This window comes from Mesoplodon densirostris, chromosome 12, assembly GCF_025265405.1.
Source record: "Mesoplodon densirostris isolate mMesDen1 chromosome 12, mMesDen1 primary haplotype, whole genome shotgun sequence".
In the NCBI taxonomy this organism is placed as follows: Eukaryota; Metazoa; Chordata; class Mammalia; order Artiodactyla; family Ziphiidae; genus Mesoplodon; species Mesoplodon densirostris.
Genome location: NC_082672.1, coordinates 35,245,374 through 35,259,443, shown reverse-complemented (window position 1 = coordinate 35,259,443; position 14,070 = coordinate 35,245,374). Strand labels below are relative to the sequence as shown.

At 38.5% G+C, this 14,070-nt stretch overlaps 1 protein-coding gene across 1 annotated transcript in view; it reads right to left on the bottom strand.

Moving 5' to 3' along the window:
* The window catches only part of THEMIS (thymocyte selection associated), a 166,135-nt gene that overhangs the window by 81,195 nt on the left and 70,870 nt on the right, over window positions 1-14,070 (bottom strand). The window contains exon 4 of the mRNA XM_060114530.1: window positions 3,224-4,272. Coding sequence (XP_059970513.1) covers window positions 3,224-4,272 — 1,049 coding nt within the window. The remainder of the gene's footprint in view (window positions 1-3,223; window positions 4,273-14,070) is intronic.

The window sequence follows — 14,070 nt, the reverse complement described above, 5'->3', positions numbered from 1 at the left end:
CTTCTGACACAGGGCTCCTAAATCTCCTGGAATTTCCTGGGTGATATGAGTGTCTTTTGTTCTAACGAGGCGATTCTGGGTGAGCTCCCGGATGGCTCCTGGATTGGGGCTGGTCACCAGAAACACCAAGCCATAATTAGAAGCTTGGAATTTTCAGCCCTAATCCCCATTCTCCAGAGAGGGGAGAAGGACTGGAAAAGGAGTTAATAATCGATCATGCTTACATGAGGAAACGTCCATAAAATTCCCAGAAGTACACAGTTCAGAGAACTTTCAGGTTAGTGGACACATCCACACACCAGGGGGGTGGTGTATCCTAACTCTATGGGACAGAAGTTCCTGAGCTCTCGGGACCCTTCCAGACCTCACCCTTCATGTCTCTTTATCTGACTATTCATCTGTATTCTGTATCATATCCTTTAACTGGTAAATGTAAGTAGGTGTTTCCCTGAGTTCTGTGAGCCACTCTAGCAAATTAATGGAACCTGAGGAGGGGGTCCTGGGAACCTCTGATTTGCAGCCAAGTCAGACAGAGGCTGTCGGTAACCTGAGGACCTACTACTTGCAATTGGCATCTGAAGTGGGGAGCAGTCTTGCGGCACTGAGCTCTTAACCTGTGGGACTGAGCTCTTAACCTGTGGGATCTGATGTTATCTCCAGGTAGATAGCGTCTGAATTGAGTTAAGTAATTGCAGGACACCCAACTGGTGTCAAAGAATCGCTTGCTGAGGGAAAAGTTCCATGCATCTGGTGTCGGAGGTGTTGTGAGTGTGGCAGTAGTGTGAGAGTAAAGGAGAAACATAGGAGGAGGACTGAAGGTTTTTCCAAGCAGTAACCTAGATGAAACGTTGTTGTTTTGTGAGTTTCTCTAATAAAACACGTAGATCATTTTCATTTGACATTCTTTCAAAGGGCATTTTAAATTTATTAAATTTATTGTTTTCTACAAATGGTTTCTTAGAAGTTTAGGATTTTTTATCTCTTCCTTTCTGATTGTAATAGGCATCTACTTTTTTATATCTCCAGACCTTCACATACTGTTATTTGAGACATATTTCTATTATTGGAGACAACTAGTCCTTATTCCCTTCCCCACCAATCCTGGCTGTAGCTGGGGCAGCCAATGAATTGACTGAACCAAGAGATGGGCATGTGATCCAAAGTCCTTCCCTTTTTAAAAATTGGAACTAAACAAAGAGATTATGTTCTTCTCTAGTGATGAAACTACAAGATGCAGGAACTGTCAGAAGTAATGTCCAATGTGTGATGAAAAGGAAGACTCACTCTGGCTGTGTTCTAGATCCTGTTTCCAGTTGTCCCTGAAGCCTAGCTGTATACCCTGAGGTTCTCCAAGGGTACCTGAGCTACTACTTTCATTAAAAGGAAAAAGGGGAAAAGAGCCACTTTGCCAGCAAAACAAGTCCTAGCTTAAATACAGACTTTTCTATCTAAAGTTTTTATTTATTCCTCCCTCCCAATTTTATGTCCTATGTTAGCTTTCTATTGTTGCTGTAACATAAACTTGGTGCCTTAAACAATATGAATTTATTATCTTGGAGTTTTATAAGTCAGAGATTCAACAGGAGTCTCACTGACTAAAAGTAAGGTGTTAGAAGAGCTGTGCTCCTTTCTGGAGGCTCTAGGGAAGAAAGCTTCCTTGTCTTTCTAGCTACTAGAGACCATCTGCATTCCTTGGCTCAATGATCCTTTCCTCCATCTTCAAAGGTAGCAATGCTGCATCTCTTTAAAATTCTTCTGTAGTCACATCTTTCTCTGACCCTGACCTTAAGTGAGAAAAATATTTTAAGGACTCTTGTGATTAACTTGGACCTACCTGAATAATCCAGGATAATCTCATCTCAAGGTCCTTAATTTTAAGTACATGTGCAAAGTCTCTTTTACTAACCAATGTAGCATATTCACAGTTCTGGAGGCTTAGGTATAGACACCTTGGGTGGGGGGTGAGAGGATGGGGGTAGGGGGATGGGGCATTATTCTGCTTCCCACTAAAAATGACAACAGCATTCCATCTCTCACATCATTCAATTCAGTAATAAAAATATATTAAACAGGAGAAGCCAGGCACTCTGCACATTAATAGCAGCCTGTTAATCAACATTATTTGGAAACAGTTGTTTAGTTCAGTTTCAGAATGACTCCTTCAAAATTGATTTTTCTGGAAAGGAAATTTCTGCTGGTTTTATCTTTTCCTGAGGATGAGTTTGAAGATGTTTCCTGGATTTCCCCAGCACACAATCAGAATTCAATCTTTGAAATGGAGAATTAAATGCATTTCCATACCCACATTCTTGAAGCCTGAGGCTGCTATCATTCCTGAGTATAGAGAGTAAACACAGCATCTCTCTTTGTTTTACTAATTGCTTTGTTTCCCCAAGCTGCTAGCACAACATCTGCCAGGGCAGAATGCACTATTTCCACACACCAGAGAACCACTGCCTGCCAGATAAACGACTTAAGCTCCGTGGTGTAAGGGCAAGTGCTTTCCAGGCACTCAGCAGGCAGTTTTCAAGAGGCCAAAACTTTAAGCAGAAATGAAGCTGAAACCCCTCCCCTCTCATCTTTAGAGTGGTTATGGAGTTGTGGATTCTGTAATGATCTCATACTGCCTGCAATTTTATTGATTTTGTTTTTCAATAGAACTGTTAAAGATGACAATTCTCAGACAGGCAGAATGTGGGCAGATGCCCATGTTCTCACACAGTTCTGCCAAGATATTTTTACATCTTTCCACACATAAAGCAAAATGAAGACATGTGTTATAGATGCATGCTACTGGTACCCCCGCCCCCAGAAGAAGGGAGTTGATTGTGTGCTCATTTCCTGGATGAAGTATTAAAACAACTCCACCTAGAAAAAACTGAACAGCACTTCCAAAATAAAAGAGGTTTGCTTCTGAGGCACCTTATAAGCCATTCCTAATTACCAAAACACATTGAAACAGCAGTTTGTAATCATGTGTCATCCCTGCTAGTTCTAATTCCTAAAGTTCTTGTCACATATACTGGTTAAGCATCAAAATACAAAACGCCGTAACAGCTTAGGCTCTGTTGATGTTCAATCATCTACTGTGCACCAGAAAGGCTCATTTCAAATATGGCATGAAAGGAAGAAAAGTAAGCAAAAACCAGACTCAGAAGAGACTTGAAATAACTTGCCCCCAGAAAAACACTCAAGAGGAAAAACTGCAAAAGCATAGCCTTACCTTGGGAGACTTGGGCAGACCCACTGTCTTTTCTTCTGCTAAGTTGAGTAGGCTTAACTTTGTTTCCTCCAAGGAGGGATGTTTGGGAGGGCGAGGTGGGGGGTACGAGAAAGAGTTTTCATATCTCCGCATCATATAATACTGTTCTTCAGGGATCTCTTCAACCAGAGTCCTGACTAGAAATGATCCTGGATCCCCAGACAAATTATTAACTAACTGAACAGTCATATTCACGCGGCCAGCAGGAATTTCCCAGCACTCCTTGGGGTTGGCAAAGTCACTTATGAGTAGATAAGAGTCTGTGATAGCTTCCTCCAACCGTAGTCCTGGTGTAGCAGCCAAAATGTCTTCTTCAGTGAAAAGATCTCTCACAGAAACCTTCACATTGAAGGGCAAGTGGAACTGTGCACAGAGCTCAGAAATCTGGTACTGCTTCTTATCATGAATCACCTCTACAAAACCTCCTTCCATGTACAAAGGGAGCAGTGCTGCCTCATAGGATGTTTTGAGGATTTTTTCACAAGCCAGAACGTTCACCACTTTTTTGATCCCTTCACAGAGGACTTCCGTCGCCTGTGAGTGATGCACTAGAAACTGGTCCCCGGGAGATACAGATGACAGCTCGTCATGGGGGGAATGAAAGGCTTTGGTGGCCACCACGTGGAGAGGCTCCTTTTCACTCTTGGCGATCTCAAGGTCATAGGGGGTTGGGAACTCCCGAGGTCGCCGCTTGAATTTGCCTTTATAGCTAGGGGGGATCAAGAAGTGTCTTTTAGGAAAATTGCTTCTAATTTCTGAAGCTAAGATCCTCGATGCCTGGCACTTTTTGTGGATCACAATGGTTTTCCCAGGCTGTAAAACGTTTCTGGGTAGCTGGTTTCCTTGGGGCGCTTCTATGACTTCAGCCACTATGGGGAACTCTTTACTGGTCATTTCAAAAAGATCTTGTGTAGATAACAGCTGAAGAAACCAGTTGGAATCATAACTGTCTGTAATGTCTTTGACTTCAACATCTAAACTGGGGAGGATACGGACTATGTCCTTTCTAACTGGAAAACAAAAAAACAAAAAGACATTTTGTGTATCAAAATGTTGCTCTGAAGTAGTATTAAAATCACTCCAGGGGTACCATACATAAATTTCATTAAAAAAAATCTCAGATGCCCATGATATAACATTTCTTATGTATGACTTTCCTTTTTTAAATTTAAAAATGAAATAGATGGTAAATAAAAACAATACCCATAAATCTGCCTAGTTTTAGAAATAGAAATTAACCAGTATCTCGGAGCCCTACAAACCTCACCAAAATCACATCCTCCTCACTGCAACCTAAGAGTAATCATTCTCCTAATTTTGGTGTTAACCATTCCCTTGTTTTTCTTTGTAGTTTTATCACACATAACATACATGAATATATGTGCACGTGTTTAAACGTATATGCATGTGTTTCTCCAGAAAATTTATTATATCATTTTAGGTCATGCTTTTGAGGTCCAGATATTGTACGTAAAATTATCTTAGAAGAAAGTTTGGGGACTCCAAGTAAGACTCTTCCTGCATAAGGCCCAAGACACATTCTATACACAAATTCTATCCTGTGGGATTTAACCATATTGCAAAATCTTGGGATATAAAGTACTCAAGATTAATATATGGAAATGGGTACCAAAATGCAGTCTTTTTCCAATGTGAAAACTATTTCTTTCTTCTGGTGCTATATTAACATCTAGTTAGAAAAGGAGTGGCATAGGATGGGTTACAGTCAAAGGAGCCACTCAGGAACCCTAGATTTGCTGGTAGAGTGCTTACCAATGTATTCTTTGCCTAATGTGTCCCTGGGGACTAATGAATCTCTGTATTCTTTCCAAGAGCCCACTGTCTCAGAAGTCTTTCTTTGAGACTACAGAGACACTTAAAATATTGTCCTGAAATCCTCTGCTCTCCATATACTGTCCCACATAGTATCCTTATAAATGGTCTTGCATTAAAAAATAAAGTTATATGTTAATATAAACAGGATTTTATAATGGTTTATATTTTCTTGACAATTTCCTAACACTTAATGTTTTATAGCCTTTTCACAATCTACCATTGTTTCCCAGTACATCTAGCCACCCCCCGTCTATCAATATTCTTTCTTCCCTGTATGCTTCTGAAAATTAATAATTGGGAAGATTTAGAAGACAGAATGTTTCTCTTATAAAATATTACCTATATTATTATACTTTATATTACTCTTTATGCAGCCTCTGAAAACTATAATTTGTGTCATATTACTTGCACATGCTGTGTAAAAGAGTTCCTAAAAACACAGTATGAAATTGCATTATTTTATTTTCTTGAACATAAAATAGAGAAAAGAAAAAAACCCGATGATTGCCTATAGGCTGAAGTTCAATAAAAATTATAAAGATCCTCCATTAAAAAAAGAACGGGGTGGGAGGAACGCTAAAAAAAACCTTTACCAGTTCATTTTATAAAGTTTAGCAAACCCAAACCTTTGAGATTGTTACCACAGGTTTCCCTGAACCCCAAGGTAATTTTAGAAACTTTAAAATCACACTTATTTGAATCAAAATGAACTGTGTTTAAGAATTGTAGAGCTAGGACTAGATGGGTTCATAGACTCAGGTCATTTCTCAAGTTGAGGGAACAACTTGACACTGGTAGAATAGATGCCATTAAGGACTTTCTGAGGGCTTTAAATTGACCATAGGGACCCTAATGCAAGCTAGATCCAGTCTGTATTTGGGCACAATGGGTACGGTGGGGAAAGAATTATCTTAATAACTTAGGACAACTTTATTGCCAGAGAAAGCCTCCGGGCCAGGCTATCTAACTTCTGTTAAATTTTTATGTACCCAATTCCTGACCTACCTTCAGTACTTCTGTACCAAATTCACTGAAGATGTGCTAGCCTATCTCATCCTACTTGATATATCAGCAGCATTTGACAGAGTAGATTAGACTCTTTGCTAGAGTTACCTCACTTATTTCCTTTTTATCTTATAATTCTTCTCAACTTTTTTTCTGATTTCTTCTCCTCTACATACCACCCACTTCCCCCCCCCACACACACCTTTTAATGTTTCTTCATTCTCCTCCTTTCTCTGTCCACCCACATGATCTTACACAGTCTCATGTTTTTAAGTACCATCTGTATGCTGATGATTCCCCAACATGTATCTCTAGCTAAATAATTCTCCTGCACTCCAAATATCTATTTAAGATCTTCACTTGGCTAATAGATGTCTCAAAGTTAACATGCTTAAACTGAAATTCAGATCTTCCCAACCCAAACCTAATCTATCTGTTGCTCATTCTCTTTGTTTGGTGCAGAAATCTGAGACATCCATAGCTTCTCTCTCTTTTTTCCTAACACTCTACATCCATTACCTCAGAACTACTCTGACCTAAGCAACATTATTTCTTGCCTGGTTTATTGCAGTGGCTTCCTAAACAGTCTTCTTACAGTCATATCTTTCTAGGGAAGCCAGACAGTCTTTTTAAATGTTAAATTGATCATATCTTTCTCCTGTTCATAGCCCCACAGTGGCAGTCCTTTTCACTTCAGTAAAAGTGAAAACCCCTACTGAGGTCCTAGGCACCACGTTGATCTCATCTGCCACTGGGTTGCCTCATTCTAATTTACTGCTCCCTCCATGACCTCCTTGTTGTTAATTAGGTTTTCAAAAAGCTGTTTCCTCTGCCTGCCATATCCTTCAGCCTGATATATTTATGGCCAACACCTCTTCTTCTTCATGTCTGCTTAAATGTCATCTTCTCCATGAGACTTCTCCAAAATGTGCTTCCCATAGTCTAAACTTTTGTTCCCCTCCCCCAAATTCATTTGTTAAAACCTAATCCTCAATGTGATGGTATTTGGAGGTGGTACCTTTGGGAGGTAATTAGGTAATGAGATTACTGCCCTTGTAAAAGAGACCCCAGAGAGCTCCCTTGCCCCTGTGAGGGCAAGGAGGACATGTGAGGACACAACGAGTAAACAGCCACCTATGAACTAGGAAGTAGACCTTCACCAGACACCAAATCTGCCAGCACCTTGATCTTGGACTTCCCAATCTCCAGAACTGTAAGAAATAAATTTCTGTTGTTTATAAGCCATCCAGTCTACGGCATTTTGTTATAGCCACAAAATGAACTAAGACAGTGTTCTATTTAAAAATGCAACTATCTCTGTCCTTTGCCCTTCTCTGTTTCTCTATTTTCAATGCCATCCTTTACCTTCAATCATTACATATAGTTTGCTTATTTATTATCATCATTATTTATTGTCTGTTTCCCCAAAATGGAACTTATGCTCCACAGGGATAGGAGTCTTTGATTGTTTTGTTCACCAACATATCCTAGTGTCTAGCATGGTCCCTAACACATAGTAGCTACTCAATAAATGAACTGAATGAATGAAAAACAATTGCCAGAACAATGTTCTTGGTTGAGCTGTAAAAGTTGTGATCTAGTAAGCAAGTGGAGTTCCAAGTAAAATTTCACTAGGGGGAGAAAAGTTTCTACTGCTAAAACTCCAGCTATATATCATAGAAGGTATTGTATATTTCATTTAAAACTTGTTGCTTTAGGTTGTAGTTTATCTTACTCAATGACTTATTCAATACAATAAATAGTTTTATTGTTTAATTTCTACAAAATAATAATCTAGACATTTTAGGGTATAAAATTATCATGATGTATACCCTTTAAAAGAATATTCAATACAGGGAAATAGTACATGCAGTGAAAATCAACAACTCTTCTTAGATCCATCAGATAATTGAAGTCACAGGAAAAACTGTCACCTCTAAAACTAGAAAGATGGGTGAATACAGAAAGTTACAGCTTATAGGGGGCAGAAACCACTGATGGAGCCAGCAAAGGTAAGAACACTTTAAGAGTAACTGACTAACTGCTGGAGATTAAGCATGGACAGGCTTGAGAGATAAAAGTTCTGGAGGGCCAGGCTTAGCAGGATCCCCCCACAGTTTCCTGAGTTTACATCCAGGAGCCCCACCAGGTTCTCAGAGTGAAGATCTGAGAAAATTCCCCTCATGCGTTAGGCAGGGTGCCGGGAAAAGTAACCATTTTGAAATACACTCAGATCACTCACTTCTCCTTAAAAAAGGCCTGAGTGAAGGAAAACTATTTTACCACAGCCTAACCAACTTGGGTTTTACCAGTCTAATAACTGATGCTCAGGAAAGGAATTCCCCAACTCCAGCCCCCGACAGACATTCTGTCTCACTAAGGAGATGTGGGGAGAAAAGCTGAGAAGCAGGGTCAGTAAAAGACTAAGACCTAATTACAGGATTATAGAATGCTTCCCCTCCCCTACACCTCACCAACCATATCAAGAAGACTTCTATATAATAACAGGAGATTACAATGGAAAGAATAGCACTTATGACCCTATTTAAGAAGGGGTCTCTAGGGAAAGACAACAGGGAAAACAATAAACAAGGGCATTATGTAAAATTTTAGCTTCTGACACCTACAGGTACAGTAAACAGTGAACACAGCCTAACTCCTAGCCTAAAACCTCACACAAAAGGCCTATTTACCTCAGTTTCTTTTACCCTATACATCATGCCTAGCTTTCAACAAAAAATTACAAGGTATGTTAAAAGGCAAATAGTCTGAAGAGACAAAGCAAGCATCAAAACCAGACTCAGATATGCAAGAGATTTTGGAATTATCAGACTGGCAACTTAAAATATGATTAATACATTAAAGGCTGTAATGGAAGAAAATGCAAGAAAAAATAGCTAATGTAAGCAAAGGGATGGAAACTCTAGGAAAGAACTACAAGGAAATGCTAGAAATTTAAAACCCAGGAAAAGAATTAAAGAATAACTTTGACATGTTCATCAATAGGCTATACATGGCTAAGGAAGGAATCAGTGAGCTTGAAGATAGATCAATAGAAACTTCCCAAACTGAAAAGCAAAAGAATGAAAAACAACAACACAGAATTTCCGAGACCTGTGGGACAATTACAAAGGTTGTAACGTACACGCATAGGAATTCCAGAAGGAAAAAGGGAGAGAAAGGAAAAGAAGCAATAATGAAGTAATAATGGCTGAGAATTTTCCAAAATTAATGAAGTTTAGAGAAAAAAAGCAGGATAAATACAAAAAGTCAACACCTAGGCATATCATATTCAAACTGCAGAAAATCAAAGAAGAGAGAAAACATGAAGAAGCCAGAAGAAAAAAACCCACCTTGCCTGTGGAGGAAGGAGGATAATAATTACATTGGACTTCTCTTTAAAAACCATGAAAGCAGAAAGAGTAAATGGCATATTTAAAGTGTTGAAAGAGAAAAAATTACCAACCTAGAATTCTATATGTGACAAAATTATCCTTCAAAAGTCAAGGGTGGCAGATTATGCCATCCCAAAGTATATCACTTTGGTTTAAGGATTATTTTGAGCTAAGTGCACTTGAAAAACAGCAGATTCAAAAAGAACATTCTAATCTCCCCTTTCTCCCTGAAAACAGGAGCTAAAAACTCTCATGTTAAGGATGCCCTCAGTACCAGGAGAAAGAAAACACTCTTCTAACAGGGAATCAAAGCCAAGAGAATTCTGTACAAACAGACCTTGTTAAAATAATTTGTATCCTCTTAGGCCTCACCTCATAGTTTACTTTTCCACAGTAGCTCAGTTGTTCAACCCAATTTAAAAGCATGCAGCTTTCACCATTTCTTTGGGTCTTCATTTTCTTATGAGGGCTTCCATGTCAAACTTACGCAAATTTGTATGCTTTTCTCCTCTTCATCTGTCTAAGGTCAGTTTAATTCTCTGGCCCAGCCAAAAAAACCCTAAGAGGGTAAAGGTAAAATTTTACCTCCCCTACAAAAGTGAAAGAGAAATAAAGACTTTCTCAGACAAACAAAAGTGAGGGAATATGTCAACAGTAGACCTATCTTGCAAGGAATATAAAAGAAGTTCTTCACAGAGAATAAAATATGTCAGAAACTCAGATCTACATAAAGAAAGAAGAGTATTAGAGAAGGAATAAATGAAGGCAAAATAAAATGTTTTATTTTTCTTATTTTTAATGGATGTAACAGATAACAGATTGTTCAAAATAATAATAGCAACAATATATTGGATGATTATAGCTCATGGATAATGAAATGAATGACGGCAGTGTTACCAGGGACAAGAGAAAGTAGGTGGGAATACTCTGTTATAAGGTACCTGCCATAGCCATGAAGTTGTATAGTGTTAGTTGAAAGTTGGACTTGGATTATATATGCATATTGCAAACTCTAAGTCAATGACTAAAAATATTTTTAAAGTATAATTGATATGCTGAGGAAGAAAGAAAATGGAATCATGTAAAAGGCTCAATTAAAACCACAGTAGGCAGAAAAAGGTGAATAAATAACACATCTAATTTTTGGATGGGGATAAAGATAGATATTAGGAAAGAGGTGGCTACGACATGAGTCTTTAAGGATGGAGAGATATTACAAGCCAAGATACGGTAGGAGAAAGAATATCATAGGTGGTAAGAAAACCACAGTCATAGATAAGGAAGCAGACTAAATAGGATATAGTCAGTGATTAACATGTAATTCAGTCTCAGGATTTTAAACTAGGGCAGGGAATCGGGACAGGAGACCCACTGAAAGTAAGACTATGTCTGAAGATGGATCTGCCCCTGGAATATTTGAGATTAATAACAACCAAATTAAGTAGATTTTGGTAGATTAATTTCACAGCACAATGGGAAGAGAAGCTGGATTCAGAGCATTTACCTTTCTCTACTAACTGCTATGAAGCCCATAGATAACCAGTATACTGACAACTCACTGTATTTAATTGTTTCTGCATCAACTTCAAACTTTATATATTTTACTGTTATATTAGATAATACATTAAAACAAAACCCTTCTTATTGCTTATACTATTCTCTTTACTCTTGCATGTTTTAAGTTCTCCATAGCTAAAAGTTAAAATAAAAACATTTTTAAAAAGTTACCTAGAGGTTGTTTGCCCTGAGGCCAATTGGTGGGGCGAATGGTGGATCCAGGAGGGCTCACACCAAGGAGTACTTCCCAGAACTTCTGCTGCCAGTGTCCTTGTCCCCAAGGTGAGTCAGAGCTGCCTGCACCTCTGCAGGAGACTCTCCAACACTGGCAGGTTTATTGTTAAGATTGAATAAGAAGACCAGTCCCTCCCATCAGGAAGCTTGCACAAGCCTCTTAGATAGCCTCATCCACCAGAGGGCAGACAACAGAAGCAAGAAGAACTACAATCCTGCAGCCTGTGGAAAAAAAACCAAATTCACAGAAAGACAGACAAGATGAAAAGGCAGAGGGCTATGTACCAGATGAAGAAACAAGATAAAACCCCAGAAAAACAACTAAATGAAGTGGAGATAGGCAACCTTCCAGAAAAAGAATTAAGAATAATGATAGTGGGGCTTCCCTGGTGGCACAGTGGTTGAGAGTCTGCCTGCCGATGCAGGGGACATGGGTTCGTGACTCGGTCCTGGAAGATCCCACATGCCACGGAGCGGCTGGGCCTGTGAGCCATGGTGGCTGAGCCTGCACGTCCGGAGCCTGTGCTCCACAACGGGAGAGGCCACAACAGTGAGAGGCCTGCGTACTGCAAAAAAACAAAAACAAAAACAAAAACAAAACAAACAAAAAAGAATGATAGTGAAGATGATCCAGGACCTTGGAAAAAGAATGGAGGCAAAGATCGAGAAGATGCAAGAAATGTTTAACAAAGACTTAGAAGAATTAAAGAACAAACAAACAGAGAAGAACAATACAATAACTGAAATAAAAACTACACTAGAAGGAATCAATAGCAGAATAACTGAGGCAGAAGAACCGATAAGTGAGCTGGAAGACAGAATGGTGGAATTCACTGCTGCGGAACAGAATCAACAAAAAAGAATGAAAAGAAATGAAGACAGCCTAAGACACCTCTGGGACAACATTAAATGCAACAACATTTGCATTATAGGGGTCCCAGAAGGAGAAGAGAGAGAGAAAGGACCCAAGAAAATATTTGAAGAGATTATAGTTGAAAACTTCCCTAACATGGGAAAGGAATAGCCACCCAAGTCCAGAAAGCACAGACAGTCCCATAAAGGATAAACCCAAGGAGAAACACACCAAGACACATAGCAATCAAATTGGAAAAAATTAAGACAAAGAAAAATTATTGAAAGCAGCAAGGGAAAAATGACAAATAACATACAAGGGAACTCCCAGAAGGTTAACAGATGATTTCTCAGCAGAAACTCTACAAGCCAGAAGGGAGTGGCATGATATACTTAAAGTGATGAAAGGGAAGAACCTACAACCAAGATTACTCTACCCAGCAAGGATCTCATTTAGATTTGATGGAGAAATCAAAAGCTCTACAGACAAGCAAAAGCTAAGAGAATTCAGCATCACCAAACCAGCTCTACAACAAATGCTAAAGGAACTTCTCTAAGTGGGAAACACAAGAGAAGAAAAGGAACGACAAAAACAAACCCAAAACAATTAAGAAAATGGTCATAGGAACATACATATGAATAATGACCTTAAACATGAATGGATTAAATGCTCCAACAAAAAGAAACAGGCTTGCTGAATGGATACAAAAACAAGACCCATATATATGCTGTCTACAAGGGACCCACTTCAGATCTAGGGACACATACAGACTGAAAGGGAGGGGATGGAAAAAGATATTCCATGCAAATGGAAATCAAAAGAAAGCTGGAGTAGCAATACTCATATCGGATAAAATAGACTTTAAAATAAAGAATGTTACAAGAGACAAGGAAGGACACTACATAATGATCAAGAGATTAATCCAAGAAGAAGATATAACAATTATAAATATATATGCACCCAACATAGGAGCACCTCAATACATAAGGCAACTGCTAACAGCTATAAAAGAGGATATCGACAGTAACACAATAATAGTGGGGGACTTTAACACCTCATTTACACCAATGGACAGATCATCCAAAATGAAAATAAATAAGGAAACAGAAGCTTTAAATGACACAATAGACCAGATAGATTTAATTGATATTTATAGGACATTCCATCCAAAAACAGCAGATTACACTTTCTTCTCAAGTGTGCACAGAACATTCTCCAGGATAGATCACATCTTCGGTCACAAATCAAGGCTTGGTAAATTTAAGAAAATTGAAATCATATCATGCATCTTTTCCAACAACAACAGTTTGAGATTAGAAATAACTTACAGGGAAAAAAAATAAAAAACACCAACACATGGAGGCTAAACAATACGTTACTGAATAACCAAGAGATCACTAAAGAAATCAAAGAGGAAATCAAAAAATACCTAGAGACAAATGACAATGAAAACAAAATGATCCAAAACCTATGGGATGAAGCAAAAGCAGTTCTAAGAGGGAAGTTTATAGCAATAGAGTCCTACCTCAAGAAACAAGAAAAATCTCAAATAAACAATCTAACCTTATCATAAAGGAACTAGAGAAAGAAGAACAAACAAAACCCAAAGTTAGCAGAAGGAAAGAAACCATAATGATCAGAGCAGAAATAAATGAAATAGAAACAAAGAAAACAATAGCAAAGATCAATAAAACTAAAAGCTGGTTCTTTGAGAAGATAAACAAAATTGATAAACCATTAGCCAGACTCATCAAGAAAAAGAGGGAGAAGACTCAAATCAATAAAATTGGAAATGAAAAAGGAGAAGTTACAACAGACACCACAAAAATACAAAGCATCCTAAGAGACTACTAAAAGCAGCCCTATGCCAATAAAATGGACAACCTGGAAGAAATGGACAAATTCTTACAAAGGTTTAACCTTCCAAG